General features: G+C 32.2%; 1 protein-coding gene and 1 long non-coding RNA gene across 2 annotated transcripts; one reads left to right on the forward strand and one right to left on the reverse strand.

The window, feature by feature from the left end:
* Positions 1 to 2,519: 2,519 nt before the first annotated feature.
* On the reverse strand, positions 2,520 to 4,542 carry LOC132758913 (uncharacterized). The gene is made up of 3 exons (XR_009629641.1): positions 3,799 to 4,542; positions 3,184 to 3,379; positions 2,520 to 2,673 (listed from the first exon to the last, which is right to left on the reverse strand). It is a non-coding gene; the product is annotated as an uncharacterized LOC132758913 (long non-coding RNA).
* A 1,063-nt stretch (positions 4,543 to 5,605) lies between these two features.
* Positions 5,606 to 18,336, forward strand: LOC132758907 (eukaryotic translation initiation factor 3 subunit G-like). Its single transcript, XM_060750616.1, is given in 11 exon segments — positions 5,606 to 5,637; positions 5,725 to 5,771; positions 8,366 to 8,460; positions 10,466 to 10,525; positions 11,492 to 11,569; positions 11,571 to 11,600; positions 12,095 to 12,231; positions 14,000 to 14,157; positions 16,075 to 16,208; positions 16,958 to 17,064; positions 18,221 to 18,336. Coding segments are annotated over 11 exon segments (882 nt in total). The 5' UTR covers positions 5,606 to 5,620; the 3' UTR covers positions 18,240 to 18,336.

An 18,336-nucleotide genomic window follows, 5' to 3' on the forward strand; every position in this document is an offset into this window, starting at 1 on the left:
TTCTTGATTACAGTGCGAAACAATTCTACAGCATATACAACTGTTTTTATTCAGAATATAGTAAAATGTCTTCTATTTTAATGATCCACACACGTTGTAAGAAACATAAATGCGCATTGATGATGGAAACATACACTACTATGAAATAGAATTTCTCTCAAGAAAAGCTTGGTATACTGGTAGTTGTGAAAACTTTTGCTGCATATAAAAACAGAAAATGCATGCCGAGTCAGATTTCCTAGGTGTCATCTCGACAATGATGACATTGATCAAATGAATAATTCTTGATTGTTGATGAAATCAGTTGATATGATCATATTTGATCTCTGCTATAATACTGATAATATGAATGATGATAATGACAATGCTGCAACTGATTAATGGATTGCTGTTTACTGCTGTGCTAATTATTTTTGATAATATTTTTTATGTTAGTGTACAGGATGACAAATAAAAATATGTAAGTGTACAGGATGACAAATCAAGATATGTTAGTACTGACGATGGAGAAGCGAGATATGTAAGTACTGACGATGGAGAAGCGAGATATGTAAGTACTGACGATGGGAAAGCGAGCTATTTAACTGATGAGCATGACAAAGCAAGATATGTAAAAAAATAAAATTTATATATTTATTAGGCCTATTTTTGTGTTGTTTGGTATAGGTTTGCTTGTATTAACAAAGAACTCTACACCGATGTGCTGGTCCTTTTTAATAATTATGCGTTCATTTTATAATCAACCTGGGGAATAACTCGGGATCTGATCCTTAGAGAAGAATGAAATATATTCTGAAATAAGAACAAAATATTGAACTCTTCTATCCGATTTTAACTTTGTTTTCATATCGTGTTATCATGAAGTACAAAACATGTTATATATATTCTTAAGTAGTGCGAAATTCCTAAACATGTCAATACATTACAATATAGCACTAAATAATAATAAATTCAATGCTCTTTTCAAATATACGAACGTAAATTGTAAGTACAGTTTGTTCTATCATATAATTATGAAATTAAAATAAAAATTCGTTAGCAGAATATTTTTGAATAAATCATAACTATCCAAATACTAGTATTCTATGTACTTCTAAGAATATAAGGATACACAAAAATAATGAACACTATGGACAGATTTTTAATTTCCCCTGATAAGAAGAATTTTAGCTTACCTGAAATAAGAACAAGTATTGATCTCCGCTATCCGAACTGCGGTTTGCCAGATGCGGGCTCAATATGCGGTTTTCCGAATTTTAGTGAATTTGGGGGGAAACGTTGTGATGCTTGACCAATGATAAGGTACGTCCTGATGTTAGAAATGTAAACACTATCGTGGTTATTATGTCCGGTTTGTACATGTATGTCGATTTATTATTAGTAGAATCATGCATAGAATCATACTTTATGCAAAACATCAAATTATGTCTTCTAAACATTCATTCCAAAGATGTTCAAAATATTAAAGTTGAAGTTTAAAAAAAAGATATTTCAAGTGATAGTATGAAAGATTTTTTTTTGAAATTTCACAATATCTACTATGCTGCAAAGAATTATCAACCTTGTTTACATTAAAATATTCATTTTCTAATAAAATCATTCTAAAATGGAATCATCGTCCTATATTTTTCACACTTGGATGCAGCACTCATGGATTATGAGTTTGACCTCATTGCATCCAGTTTTAAATAAATGCATCATGGAGCTACAAGTGTGCCCATGCAGTTTAGCTGAAAATCTATCCTTAGTACTGCCCAACAAAAAAAAGATAGGAATGAATCAGTATAATAAATGATAAACAAATTTACCATTTATTCCCAATTTATTATAGATGGAAATGACATGCAAATGAGCCAATGCATTATGAATAAATTGTTAATAAATCAGTGAAATGAATTGGTAATGAATTGGGTCCATTTACCAACCTATTATGAATTGTTAATAAATCAGGTTAACAAATGGGTAATGAATTTGGTCCTTTTCTTGACTTAGTCAATGAATTATCAACAAATCAGGTTAATCAATTGGCAATAAATTAGGTTCGCTGACCAACTGATTCATTAATGAATTGCAAATAAATTGTTAATGAATCACTAATAGTAATAAATTGTATTTTTTCTTCTTCCATAAACCGAAATTCAATGTATTTTATGAATCATTAACAAATCAGGTTTGCCTGCTTATATTCATCTAATGGATTTTGAATAAATGCAGGTTCCAATGATGGTGTCAATTCCGGAGAAAAATATGAAAATAATAATAATAATAATAATAATAATAACATATCTTGATAAATTTTATTCATTTTTCTTTTATATTTTACAAACAAAAGCTGACTAGATTAATCAAGAACATACAACAATATTAAAATTTGTGAAAAAATCTATGCCACCACATCATAACATTGAAAACTCATAATGTACGTGCATAGCTAATTTCATAAATATCCCTGCAAATAAAACAGGTAATGTCAGGTAAACAAGTAAAGGGGAATAATTCTGGAAATATTCGTGCTTGTTTTATGAATATATTTCTAGTTTTAGAAACTAGGGCTTTATGTCAGTCTGAAAACATCTTTGCCTTCCTTTTCAGTGTCTGTCTGGAGCTACGCCTTTTTTATTCCTATAATCATTAAATGTTGAATCTCTATACTGAGGCAATGAATGGCATACTCTGAAATAGAAAATAAAATTCTCATAAAAAGTATCATATTTATAAATAAAATATCAAAAATTAAACTTAGACTTCTGACATATCACTCTGAAAAAAGTATAATATATTTTTGTTCTATTTGCAATACAATCTGAATTTGAATTTCAACTCGAGCCAAATACACTAAAGGACTCAACCACTTTGGACTGTACATGTTCTATTGAATAAAAACCAGCAGTATATTTCACAACGTCTGATGGTAGATAAATATTTTGTTGATAAAACAAACGGGTGAATGTTCGACATTTTCAACAAAGGAATGAACAAATATTTTGTAGCAAGTCCAGTTTTTTACCATTTGCTTCAATTAAATTTAAAACGAAATTGAAAGGCTATGACATTGAATTACTATATGTACATGAACAAAATTCAGATTGAAAAGCATTATTTTTTATCATTTACTAGTACTTAATATTTAAAAAGCACATTGTCGTTTTAAAATGATAAATATATATGTAGCCCTATACTTACGCTTCAAAGACTCATATATGTCATTTCCTTGGAATGCCCTCGTCCCATAACTAATAGCAAACTCTTCACGATCAAAGAAGCCGTCCATCTGCATTTTATTATCTCCCGTTCATCTGCTTTTTACCATCTCATCAGAGTTGCTGATTTTTACGTTCTGTCCTTTCTTTGCTGCTCTTTTCAGTTTTCTGCGAGATAACTAAGTAAAAGAAAAATAGTCTTCTGAAGTCACTTAAAATAAAAAAGAACATCATTTTTCATCGCATTCAAATGTGCAGATGAGCTCAGTGTGAAACAATGCAGATTTATGTTTTTAAAATGGGCTGTACATAGATATCCTCATAAACAATGCATGTACATGCGTGCATATTTTAAAACTTGTATCTTGTATCATAAATATTTTTCAATCCAAATCAAATGAATAAAAAAATGTTTAATTTAAGGTGGTGCCATTAGGGTGGGACGAATCGTCACTAAAATGGGGCGAGTCGTTATGGGGCGAATCGATCGTTATCCTAATCTGCACATTACTCCAGTAAATTTTATTTTTTGCCAACTTACATATATGATCTAGATCTATAGACGCTATGTAGAACGAAAAGAAAATTTTGAACTTACCGTCTATCAGTATACCATCTATCAGTAGTCTAAATGCCTTGATATTGTTTTTTATCCATATTTTTGTGTAACACCACAAGTTTTCATCCTCCAAAATAACCGCCTTTTTCCTATGCATAGAATTAATGCAAACGAAATGTTATTTCTAGCTACTATAGTATTGTATAAAGTTCCTAATTTTGCAGCTGCAATGACAAAATCTGTTGTAAGTTAGTTTGTTTCTGACATTAGTTATATCCAAAAGAAAGAAAACTGTTTGTATGGTAAGATATCTTTTTTCTGAAATGGCAAAAAAATTTCGTTTCCTATTAATCTTGTTCTGTTGTCGGCTGATAGGGGGCGCTCGGTAGGCTGCAGTTCCCTGCAAGATCTTATCGTTTAATCGTGCGGCTGGGAGCCATGCTGTTCAAAACAATAAACTAACAACAGATGTTAAGTCCGAGAGAATTAATTACGTCGCTTTTTTACGACATTTTATCTTTTTACGCATATACTTTAATCTATTCGACAGTTTTTTTACTGATAATGATAGATCTAATCATAAAAAGCCGTGGGTATGGATCAGATTGCGTATCAACAATAAGAAAGACAAAAACTGATCTTGATCACTCAAAAATAAAATCTACATGCAAATTAGTTAAACATATTTAACAGTAAAACGAGTTTGTATAATTGACTCTTTTTTTACGTTTTGCGCTGAGCATGGAATTAATAATATGGTGATGCTTAAACTAAGAGACTTGAAAAACCCATATAATATATATTTTCCAGTGACTGTTTAAAAACAAGTACGTACGGTAATGAGTAAAGGGAAATTAAAAAAAATATATTTGTATAGTTGAGAGGGGTTTAATTGTTATGAACAGTAAAACAAAAGGACCTACATCAATGAAAATTTCTGTTATAATTCAGCAAATTATGAACATCTGAAGTACAATGAATATGTTATGAATTGTATTGAATAAATCCTGGAAAATCTCTGATTTTAATTAATCATGAACAACTTGTGAATATCTCAGAACTTTAAAGTGTAATGAATTTGTAATAAATGGTATTAAATGCAGTCGGGAAAAGTTCTATTTCCAATAAATCATGAATAAATTGTATACATTCCAGTTCAAGTGTAATGAATTTGCAATAAATTGTATTGAATATATCTCATGTTTGTAATCAATGGTTAATAAATCTGTCTTTTGTAATGAATCTATAATAAATGGGGTCTTTTCTTTCCAGTAAAAGCACAATTTATTTATGATTCATTTAATGAATCATGAACAAATTGTATTAACAAATCAGGAAAACATGATTTATTCCAGATTTATTCACAATTTTGATATAATTTGTTGATGTATTTTTTTGTTTGGGATATATATATATGCATGAATGTTTATTTACGGAAAACTGATCTAACTTTTCAAATATCTTTTAAATTTAATGATATCACGATTTAATTTAATTAGTTGGTGAAACTCGTCCGTTTTTTTATATTTATTCAGCACCTTTTCCCTGTTTTGGCCACGTTTAAAATTGAAAGGAAATTAAAACTTTATAACAAAATTATGATTTGACAATTAATACAAATTCTTATACTATATTTCAGAGAAGGCTTATAAAAGTTCTTGACTGTGTGAAACTGAGATGGACTTCTCGTCTGTACAAATATTGGGTTTGGTTTAGAATGCATTTGATATGTTTTTCATGTTATATGTATCAGAAACAATGGGTTTAATTTGATAAATATTTGAACTAAATTCCTTTTGTTGTTTTGGTCGTTGTCGGCTATTGTAGGAAGTATTTTAAACCGTACCGGAAGTAGACAAACATGCCGACCATGGAAGAGTAAGTTAAGCGATGATTTTTACATTTTCTGTTACTTAAACTTTAAGATCTGGATTGAGATGTAAAATTTCTACTTTTTAATTTCAGAAATAAACCAATTAGCTGGGCGGAACAGGTTGAAGCTGGAGAAGATCGTAAGTAAACAATACAATATGGTTTACTTTTTATATTCGCACTCGATGAGGTTCGTAACTTAGCAAAAGTTAGGTGTTCGGCGCGTTGATTGGTCACTACCACCGTCCGCCCATTCTACAACTCTCCTACCTCTCTTAACCATGTAAACTGCAGTATTTTTCATGTGAAGCATTTTTTGATATAGGGTTTATGCTTTTAATTAATTTTCCTTCATTTCCCACAAAAAAAATTAAAAAATTGATAGACGTCTACATTTATATTTAGAAAAGGTATGCACCATTGATATCTGTCCAGACACACGGGACTGTAGTGTAGACAATTTATGTAATTTTGATACCTTCCTTGACGAGCCTCATAATTATATAAGTGTCAATAATATCAGAAATAAACAAACTAATTTGTTAGTGACATACATGTAAGTTAGGAGAAGAACCTAGCTGTATTATCACTGTGTCAAATTTTCATGTCTCTAGGTTTTAAATTATGAAATCTGCATGGAAAAATGTTCTAAAAGTGACCTACCAGTAAAGACTAAAGGTTTTATTTGTAAAACCTCTAAAGGTTTTATTTGTAAAACCTATGTGAGCCTCAGTAAGTGTACCATTTGAATTTCGTGACCTTTCAGTTTCAACCTGTTATGACACAGTGCCACCTATGAGCTTAAAATATATGCTTTACCATGAGTCGTGGGCATTTCTAAAAATAGACCAGTGACGTGTGATGACGTCACCTAAAGAAGCATGGAAATTACATGAAGATGTTTTACTATTTTTTTTGTGTACTGTGATGATCTTCTGTGCATCTCTTTTAAAAGACTTATTTCCGATTATCTAACTCAATCTACATGTATATAGGTACCATTTTGCATACACATGCATTTTGCTTTTCCTTGAGTCGTGGCTAACATGTATGTCAACAGTATTGAAAGAAAACATTTGTCATATCTCACTGAACTATTTCAAGTTACCTTATCAATTTATTAAACATCATTATATGGCTTGGGCCTCCTATCTTTAGCGATTTAGAGTATGATTTTATTAATTTATTCGTACTTAAAAGTCCTCAATAAGATCTATTAAAGTTTGTAATCAAACTAAAATTAAACACCAGGGCATCTTTCATTCTGCCTTCAAAATCTTTTATATATTAACAATATTGTAGCAGCAATTGCAAATGATATTTTAATTAAGCAATGTGGTTTCAAATGCCGATTACACATAATTTGCTTTTTTAACAAATATAACTGATTGCAAAAAGATGGAGATACAACAAATGATTTCAAAATTTCATTCAGATGAAACCCGTGGCCCAGTGCTAGTTTATATTTCAATTAATAGTTCAGTGAGATTTACTGGGGCCCAATTTTGGCGCAAAATTATGTCGCACCTGTTCCAAACACGGAAACCAGTCGGTTGTTGTTGTTTTCAAAAAATGTAAACAAACCCTTCATATGGCCAAATGATTTGATTATTACAATATTTACAACTTTTTAACAACAAATTATTATAAATACTAACTAACCAAATACATTTTTAACCATACAACCTACCCATGACTCGAGGAAAACCCACGACTTAAGGAAAAGCAGCCATATACCAGGGATTATCTTAAAGTTATTTTGTACTGTCAAAAAAGTATGTAGACATTGATCCAATGTTCTTAAAGATCCTGTAACTCAATTTTTTATGGTTTAATCATAATGATCAAATGAAGATTTATCAATATTGTAAGTTCCGTTAAGGGAGGTAATTAGAAATTTATTTTCTATAAAGTCTAAGTAAAATTTTTAAATAAGAAATGAATGCATATATTTTAATGCTTACATATAATGTGGACAAATATTTGCAGTACATGTTTTACATATTCTTCGATGTTTGAAATTTGTTGTAGAAGCATGATTATATACATATATAAAATTTCACTCTGATGTTTATTCTCGCCCATATGGTCTCTTTCCGGTGGCGAGGGTAAACAAATCCAAACACACACACATGGTAACAACCTTTGTTACTACATAAAAGATCTTTAAAAGATTTCCAAATAGAAATTATACATTATGATCTTAAGCCTACCTTAGTTGCCAATATTTGTTACTAATATTTGTATGTTGTAATTGTTGCCTTAAATAAGTTTGCATTGAAATCTCATGTGTCTTTATTGGCATTCACATATCACAAAGAAAAAACGAACTAAACACAAAGGCATGGGAAGTACAGTAAAGATTTTATGAGCCATTACAGGGCCAAAAAACCCTTCTTTGTAGAGGTCGAATATAGGCTGCTTCCCCAACCAAACTAGCCTCTTTTTTTCCCCAGTTTGGTCCTCAAAATTCCCTAGTCTTGAAATTTCTCATAGAATGTAGAACAAAATAAAATGATGGTGTTGAATTAATGTCTTTTACTGCCTTATTAGTATTTCCCAGTGTTTTTTGCTTTCCTATTTTGAAGAAAGTTTGTGTTAAATTTGAGACCCCTTATCCAAAAGTATGTCAAAATTACGAATATTTTCCCCAAGATAAAGGCTGAGGCCCCTTCCCCAAAAATGGTGTTTTGGCCCTGCATTATGTTTATATAAAATAATGTTTGTTTTAAAGGTTCACTGCCACCAGCCTCTGAAGATTTTGATGAGCAGAATAGTATTAAAACTATCACAGAATACAAGTTCAATGATGATGGTAAAATAGTCAAGGTATTTTGTATTCTTACCTTCTTGTCTTTTTATGGTTGCAAGTAGTAGTACCTAAATTTAATTTCTAACAGCCTTACTGATATCATTTTATAATTGTTAAACAAAATTTATGTAAATTGGTGTGTGCATTATACTATAAACATTAAGTTAAAAGTTTATCTGTGTTAAAAAATAAATTTCCTTTTTGACTTGTGAAATCCTTTTTATATGCCCGAAAGAATTTCGGACATATTATGTTATACCCCCTGGCGTCCGTCCGTCCGTCCGTCCGTCTGTTAGCAATTTGGTTTCCGGAGCATAACTTAAGTTCCATTTGGCCCACAATATTCAAACTTCATAGGATGATTGCCCATATTGGGTAGAAGACCCCTATTGATTTTGGGGTCATAAGGTCAAAGGTCAAGGTCACTATGACCTTAAAACTGAAAACAGTTTCCGGAGAATAACTTAAGTTCCATTTGGCCTACAGTGTTCAAACTTCATAGGATGATTGTCCATATTGGGTAGAAGACCTCTATTGATTTTGGGGTCACAAGGTCAAATATCAAGGTCACTATAACCTTGAAACTGTAAACAGTTTCCGGAACATAACTTAAGTTCCATTTGGCCCACAGTGTTCAAACTTCATAGGATGATTGTCCATATTGGGTAGAAGACCCCTATTGATTTTGGGGTCACAGGTTCAAAGGTCAAGGTCACTATTACCTTAGAACTGAAAACAGTTTCTGGAGCATAACTTAAGTTCCATTTGGCCCACAGTGTTCAAACTTCATAGGCTGATTGTTCATCTTTGGTAGAAGACCCCTATTGATTTTGGGGTCACAGGGTCAAAGGTCAAGGTCACTATTACTGAGAAATTGAAAAAACAGTTTCTGGAGCATAACTTAAGTTCCATTTGGCCCACAGTGTTCAAACTTCATTGGATGATTGTCCATATTTGGTAGAAGACCCCTATTGATTTTGGGGTCACAAGGTCAAGGTTAATATTACCTTTGAATTGAAAATAGTTTTTGGGGCATAACTTAAGTTCCATTTGGACCACAATATTGAAACTTCAAAGGAGGACTGTTATTTGAAGGAGGTAATACTTTGTCTTACAAATGCTTCATCTTAAAAAAAAAATCACTTTCGGGCATATAATGCTCCGCCTAGCGGTGCTCTTGTTGAATATTAAAGTTTCAATTAAAGAGACTCCACTGAGGTTTTTTGAAATGATGGAACTGAAAATTTTTTTCCAGATAATGTGCCATTTGATGTAGGTTTAGACCACTAATCTTTGTGCACAATTTCAGGTCATTCGCGCACTTCGTTTTTTCCAGAACAATTATTCAAATTGTAAATATATGACCAAAAATGAAAAGCGTTTAAACGCTTTTTACACAAATCGAGCTAAGAAAAGCATTCAAATACGATTTTCAATTTATTTCGAAGTATATTTCTTGACTATCTTTGCATATATTTCAGTTTAAAGTGCCCCAGCTCATTTATGTACGAAAATTCAAATTTTATGTTCTTTGGCTTTTAAACCTCAGTGGAGTCGCTTTAAGCCTGTATTTTCATTAGACATACAGTCAAACCTCGATTATTTGAATTGCTTGGGATAGAAAATTTACTGGTTTGAATAATCAAAATCCTAATATATATGTATATATAGTGATAGATGACAACTATTTAATTTTGCTTGGCATAAGCAATCATAGCAATGGTAGCATTAATAATAAATTAATCAATCAAGAAAAATAAATAAGCAACAAAGGATGTGCAAACAAAATTTTTTATTGGTAATGAAGACATATAAATTTTACATTTGTAATTTAATTTAACATGTACATAAGGTTACCTGTAGATCATTTTAGGTATATGTACAGAAATGAAACAGTGGAATGAAAAAGTTCCACATAAAAATCTTGCATACAGATATGCATGCTCTTGTTTACGAGCACATCTGCACAGTGGGGGCATCCGTGTTCTTTGGACACAGTTCTAGTTTAAAATAATATTGCAGGTGGTAAAGACCTACAAAGTTGAAAAAAGAAGGGCTGCAAAGACAATTGCAAGAAGAAAGGTATGGTTTTATTTTATTGTTTTTCTTTTGTTTGATGATAAAATATTTTGAAGTTGGCCAGTCATCAAATTTAGCACTGGCCTGGTGGGCCATGGCCAATGAAAATTAGTTCGGGAGAGTGAAAATTTTAAGAAATTATAGTTAAATATATAGTAGAATAAATTCAAAACTGGAATTCGGGCTATTAAATTCAAAATCTTAAATTCATTGACTGGTTAACAAAAATTTATATTGTTCATGACTCAAATGGATTCTAGAAGATTATTTATGGAAATTACTAATGGTCCATGTAGACACATCCTAGAAGCCAGGGCTGTGCTAGTGCTTGTGAAGAATCTGAAATCTTAAGTTCATATTTTTATTGCAAGGAAAAAAGTTTTTTCAAGTTTAATTTTTTTTTTGTCACACTTCCATTCTTTGAAAGTTGTAAGTGGGTATACTGGTTTGAGGCTGTCTATCTGTCTGGTTGTCTTGCCATATTTGTTGGCCTTCTGTAAAACTGCTCAACAAAATTTTCAAAATTAAATTTCTATAAAAATTTGCAAAATCTTTTTTATTAATGAATGGATTTATTCTTATTACGCTATAAGAACGTGTTGGACCTTCATGCGATGTAACACAAACCTTCTGCAACCATTATTTTTCTTGACCATACATGTATAAGAAGACTTATCTAAAGTAAAAAATTAATTGATCCTTAAGGTTTGGTTTTTTGACTTCTTGAAAATTTGCTACAATTTTCTTATGTTTTAGGAATAAAAGCTGTTGTGTGTGTGTGGGAGGGGTGTTATGAACATTCATTTATAGTTCTAGTTTTTACTGAAACGTCAATTCAAAACTTTATAATTTTTTCTAGTTATAATGCTTCTTTTTTTTGTAAAAGAATTAATTATCGTGTTATTTAAAAACTTTCCTTTAAGATATCGTATTTTTAGCACCTCAATTTTTTTTTTATATTTCTCATAGAATTGGAGGAAGTTTGGTGCTGCTGAAAATGATCCACCAGGTCCGAATCCTGCCAACACCATCGTACAGGTGGAGGAAAATCAATATGCAGATCATTCTAAACAAAGAGGTACATATATATATATAATATCTTAAAGTGATATTAATATGCCAAGGGTATATAATTATGTGTAAACAGGTGATAGTCGAAATAAGTTTACATTTTGCCATAATAAAATTCTTTAAAAATTTTATGATTTAATTTGCATGAACAATAAAATAACTCACAGAGCCAAAAAAAAATTTTTGTAAATAATATCTAGCAAACTAACCTGTAACTTTATAAAAGGAACGGGACTTTTCCTTTTTATTTTAGGCAGATTTATATATTTTTTTATCATAAACATAAATTTTTTACATATTCCACCATTATAACTGAAATCTGTTTGAAATACATAGTCAATTCAGCTCAACTTGACCATGAATAAAAAAATTCAAGCAGTTTCTTGGCAACTGTTTGTTTACGTAGAAGTATTAACTAATTTCCAGTACATTGCAATTGGTAATCTATTTAATACTTGTTTGGTTTTCTTTTTGCAATAAATTCTTGTTCCATTAATGTAGAATAAAAACCAGGAACCAGAAGAAGATCCCCTGGCTAAACTGAAGACACAGAAGTTGGTATCCTGTCGTATTTGTAAAGGCGACCATTGGACCACAAAATGTCCCTACAAGGATACCCTAGCACCAACTACAGGTAAATAAACCATTATTCTACTTAAAGATACTGGCCCAGTTGTTCAAAACTTTTGTTAAATATTTAATAATGAAATCACTGTAAAATTAACAAACGATTGTTAATTTCTGTGTGAAATTTTTGTTGTAAAGCAATCTTGTTGTTCAAACATTGTTAACGCTAAATATGTGTTAAATTAATAAAGTGTTGTTAATTACTTTGTTAAATATGTTTGTTAAAAAAATCAGTTGTTAAGAAGAAATTAGTGTTATTTTTTTTGTTAAAACATAAAAAATGTAACATGGAACAATAAACACCTTTAATGATGGGCTTTAATAAGTGTGTGTCAGTTACGATAAGTGCGAAAGTCCAATAATTCTATCATCGCATTAGCTCATTGATTGTTGCACGTGTGTGTCATGCGTTATATTTCATTTTTCCTTCTCTCAGAAAGAAAAATCTTGTCTGTGCATTATCTAATTACATACAAATCTTTTTTTCATGAAAGATCTTATTTCATATGGACATTATTTTCATATAGATCCATATTTCGTATCATTCTGATACAAATATTATTTTAATAGAAATACATTTGTATTATTTCGGTATAGATCTTAATTCCATAAGGATATTATTATCATGCAACTTTCATATTCTCAGATCTTATATTTGTACAAATCTTAGTAGTCGAAAACAGACATTATTTTTATACAGATCTTATTTTCGTATACGACATGTACAAGTAGATCTTATTTTTGTGCAGATGCATCAATTCATACAGGTATTATTTTCTTACAGGTCTTATTTTCATATAGATCACATTTTGAATAAAATCTTATTTTCGTACAAATATCAATTAACACAGGTTTTAATTGTTTATAGATTTTAATTTGGTATATTTTGTTTTGTCAGAGTTATGGCCCTTGACTTAATAAAAATTTGCAATTTTCAACTTGTGTTGCAGGTAGCTCAAAAAGTATTTGACATAGGGTCATGATACTTTACAGGAATGTTGATCAACATGTGAAGTTTAGCATCTGGGATTTTGCTTGTGAATTAATATGTTTTTTCAGAGTTATTGTCCTTGACTAAGTGAAAATTTGCAATTTTCAATTTGTGTCATGCGTAACTGAAAATGTATTTAACCTAGAGTCATGAAATTTAATAGGAATGTTGGTCAGCATATGTAGTTTTGCACCTTAGATTTTGCTTGTGGATTTATCCAGTATTACCCTTGACTTAGTATAAATTTGCAATTTTCAACTTGTTCATGCATAGCTCAAAAAGTATTTGACCTGTAGGCTTGAAAGTGTACAAGAATGTTGGTCAGCATGTGTACTTATGCGCCATGGGGTTCACTTGTGGATTTATTCAGTATCTGTGAAGTTCTTGCCCTTTACTTAGAAAAAAAGATTTTTAGTTTTCAACTTGTGGCACATGCAGCCCAAAAAAATATTTGACCTAGAGTCATAAGATTAAACAGTAGAGTGTGGGGGCACCCGTGTCCTGGACACTTTTCTAGTTTTACTTGTCATGCATCAAGTTCCCTTAAATCCTGATTGTAATTACGAGCAGATGAGTGGAATTTTCGATCTCTGCTTGCTTAGAGAGGCTCTAATGAGCTAATAAGAACACTCCACCAGGAAAGCTAGAAAGAGCCTGAACATTGCCAGTGTGACTTAACAACCTCCCTTCTCCTGCCCCAAACAAAAGAGACAAAGCTATGACAGGTTATAATTTCAAGTTTACTTTAAATACCATTGATATACTAGCTCTTGGTTATTTTAGGAAACATTGGAAGGTGATAAGAAGAAACCAGAAGAGCCCGGTGCTCCAGTGCAGGCACCGTCCACACCTGCGGCAACCAAGCAAACAGGTAGTAAATATGTGCCTCCCAGTATGAGAGATGGGGCAAATAAAGGTCGTGGTGAAACGATGAAGTCTAGCAGAGGTAATTTTATATTTTGCTGATTTTTTTCAGATGCTTTATAATTGGTAAACTTTGCAGTGTTGATATGTTGGCGATTATAGTTGGTAAAAGTAGAAAAATAATATGAGGAAGTGAAAAATTAAATCAGCCCCAGTACTTAAGTCTTTCAGTAACCAGATGGATATCTATAACAAGTTATTTACAGGACAATTTTGTTGGTAGTAATCTAACTTGAGGAAATCTGACTTTATATCCTTGTCACCTGGGTTTTGGGGGGGGGGGGCGGCTTATTTTATAGCCGTTATTTAGTCATATTCCCAATTTTAAAAATAGTATATTATTTTTCCAATCCAAAGAAAAAAAGTCCCAATTGAAAGTTACAAAATAGAAATATTGAAAAAAAAATCTAAAATCTTTGCAAACAAGGGCTTCTTCACTGTAATAGTGCTTAAATGTGTGAAGATGCCATCATAGACAGTAATTGTTTGCACCCATTTAAATACTGCAAAATTTCAGTCATGCATTTTTCCCAATTTTTAACAAAACACGGCTGAAATTCCCAATTCGATGTGTATAGGTCATGTTTCCCAAATCCTGAGAAAGAATCCCTGGTCACAGATACCTGGCTTTCTAAAAGTGGTACTTATTGGAATACGCATTATTTGTACTAGGAACCACAATGTCATCTTATGAAAGCTGCAAAATTCAGCTTGCCCTGATGTCACACTGGCATCAAGTTTTATGCGTTTACAGTACATTTATGGAGCTCATATTTCATCAGTGATTTTTTTACAAACTCATCGGTGTGGGTCCTAGGACTCACTGGGCTATAAATCTATGAGTCCCAAAATTTAGCCAACAAATCCAAGTTACAAGGCTTACTATTGCTTGAGTGATATGAAAGGTATATTAACAATGGAATGAAGAAAAAATGAATTTGATTTCCATATTAATTACAATGCTTCTGATACTGAAATTATTCAAAACTGTCAAATAAATTTGATAAGTCTATTTCCATGAATTTAGTTTGAGATTAAGCAAAACTTCATTTTCCTTAATATTGTTTTGCTTATCTATAGTATAGCACATTATTATTTCTAATCTGTAGAAGAATTAGACCTAGAATATAATTGACATAACTTGAACACAATTTGGTATTTACAATGTATTACCAAATTCCTGTCGGACAGGACTTCCTACTCAGAAAAAGTATGCATCCAAAAGATGCACATTATTTGAAACTTTGCATCCACAGCAAATTCAATGAGTTCTGGACTCAGGATGCAGAGGTAAAAAAATCACTGTTTCATATATTAATATTTTTGTTTTGAGAACAGGAAGTTGGCTTTTCCACCATCAGGATATACCATTAACTATACTATGATGTTTAAATTTTATCAAAGAAGCATTAGCACAGTATATAAACAAGTCTACGTCCTGTTGTCATGAGAAAGGTTCAAGTTGAAATATATAGGCTCCCAAGAAAGGTACAGTGATCGAAATAACATGTGCTTGTAATCGCAAGACAGGGTATGCATTGAACTGTATAGGCTTGCAAGACAGGGTACAGCGATTTTGTTTATATACTGTGATAAGGATGCATCAAATGGTGTTAGGGGTATTCTTCTTGTTAATTGCTTATTTGCTTTATTTCAAATTAATATGTTATATATAATTGAGCCGTGTCACGACAAAACCAACATAGTGCGTTTGCGACCAGCATGGATCCAGACCAGCCTGCGCATCCGCGCAGTCTGATCAGGATCCATGCTATTCGCTAATAAACCCTATAACAAGTAAAAAAACTGATAGCGAACAGCATGGATCCTGATCAGACTGCGCGGAAGGGCAGGCTGGTCTGGATCCATGCTGGCCGCAAACCCATTATGTTGGTTTTGTCGTGACACGGCTCATATTTGCATTGTGTCATCATTTCAGATGAGTCAGCAACTATCAGAGTGACCAACTTGTCTGAAGATACACGAGAGTCAGATCTGCAAGAATTGTTCCGACCTTTCGGACCTATACAGAGAATATACCTGGCAAAAGATAAAAATACTGGTCAATCAAAGGTTTGTCAAGTGATATTTCATACTTGTAAAGAAAAGAGAATAATTTTTTACTTGTTTGTCTGTTTTGAAGACTTCAAACCACTTGCCTCTCACTGCTGAAGGTTTGGAAGGTTTGGACCTTGCCAGCTAGCTTAACCCATTACTTCATATAGATGACTTTTCACCTTCCCCCCCCCCCCCTTTTGAGGTCTAAAAATATTGAAAAAATGCCCTAGTTATACCCCAAACACTTGTTTGTGTGAGAGATGGTGTTTAAAAAAGTGATGACTTTTTCGGGGCCATCCCCTGTCAAATAGATACATCAAGGTGGTGCCAGAGGGGGGATGTGCCCCCTTCTGCTAAGAAATACTTTGTTCTATCAACAACTGATTTGCACATGTTTGTAATGTCCATATGTTTTGCATCTGAAATATACCTTTACCAATGTTGCTGAAATAATATTATTAATGTCAAAACTTAAAAATTATACCAATAATAGGCCTTTCCCATCATTTTGATGCTTCCGCCAATGTTTGTTGCAAATCTCCTATTTGATAATGTTTGCCATTTAGAATATCTTGGTGTTTGGAATGTCTTCTTTAATTGACTTGCTAGACATTATGTATATAAAGTCTTGATATAAATAAGCTCATTATTTCATTGCCATGTCGTAATAATATTTGGCTTGGTTGATGTGCGATCAATTTATTTGCATGGCCTTTTTCTTTTATATATTTAGATGTATAACAAACATTAATGTTTTATTTCAGGGTTTTGCTTTTATCAATTTTCACAGAAGGGAAGATGCAGCACGTGCTATAGCTGGCGTGTCAGGGTTTGGATATGATCATTTAATTCTCAATGTTGAATGGGCCAAGTAAGTGAAATTATCTTTATTATATATTATTATACGCAAGCATGGAAGAATATACTGGTTTGAGGCTGGTTGTCTGGCTGTTTGTGTGAGTGAACTTCTCACCAATTCTAATGATATTTGAAGGAATAATTATCATGATATCTTCATGCATCTGTCACAATAATTTAACATTCACTCATAAGTGACTTTGACTTGACCTAAATTTGCTTAAATTGGCCCCTCGCCATAAACCATGCCACTTTTCCTGTAAAAGTGGGGAAAAAATAACACTAAGCGGATGTCTTCACACACAACACCTGGGTCAAGGTTATACTTGGAGAGAAAAAAAAGTCATGTTGTGGGAGCATCCATGTTCTATGAACACATTTCTAGTTTGAATTGAAAACCCTTGTCTTGACAGTGACTTTGTAAAAATTTCCCCTGCCCTCCAAATACCTCTGATCTGGGGGTTTGACATTATCCCTGTAGTGTACTTGACCACCACTGTAACTAGGTAGTGAGGGGGACAGTTGGAAGGTGAAAACCATTTTCCCTGTCTGTTCCCGTTACTGGTTATCCACCCACCAGCTGCCCTCTGAATAGTAAACCACTGTTACAGAAATGAACCACGTCATGACAAAACCAACATAGTGCGTTTGCGACCAGCATGGATCCAGACCAGCCTGCGCATCCACGTAGTCTGATCAGGATCCATACTGTTCGCTATCAGTTTCTCTACTTGTTATAGAGTTGGTAAGAGAACAGCATGGATCCTGATCAGACTGCGCGAATGTGCAGGCTGGTCTGGATCCATGCTGGTCGCAAACCCATTATGTTGGTTTTGTCATGACGTGGCTCAAAAGTGTTAATTAAATATTTTTGTGTGTTCAAGTTGGATATTAATTCTAATGATATAATATATAGTTAAAAACATAATTTATTGTGGTGTGTGGAAGATACATCATAAAGTTTTAAATGAAAATTGTAATGTATTATAAACCTGAATAAGAATTTGGAAGAATCTCTTCCATTTCAATGCTGGTTTGTAAGGAGATATTAGAAATGCTTTGAATATTTTGTGTAAATTTTTTTTAACGTATTTATATTAATAATAGTTATATTTATTCTGAGAAATGAAATCCAGACTTACATTTGTCTTTTGTTATTTTCTTTTCAGACCATCTGGCACAGCCTAGTAAAAGTCTGGGAGAGACAACATTGTGTATTTATGATTATTAAACAATGTCGGAAATTAACTTAATATTAAATAAAATTACAGTGAAGAGAGAAAAA

Source organism: Ruditapes philippinarum, unplaced genomic scaffold (assembly GCF_026571515.1).
Source record: "Ruditapes philippinarum isolate M1 unplaced genomic scaffold, ASM2657151v2 ctg1705_1_1_1_1, whole genome shotgun sequence".
NCBI lineage: Eukaryota > Metazoa > Mollusca > Bivalvia > Venerida > Veneridae > Ruditapes > Ruditapes philippinarum.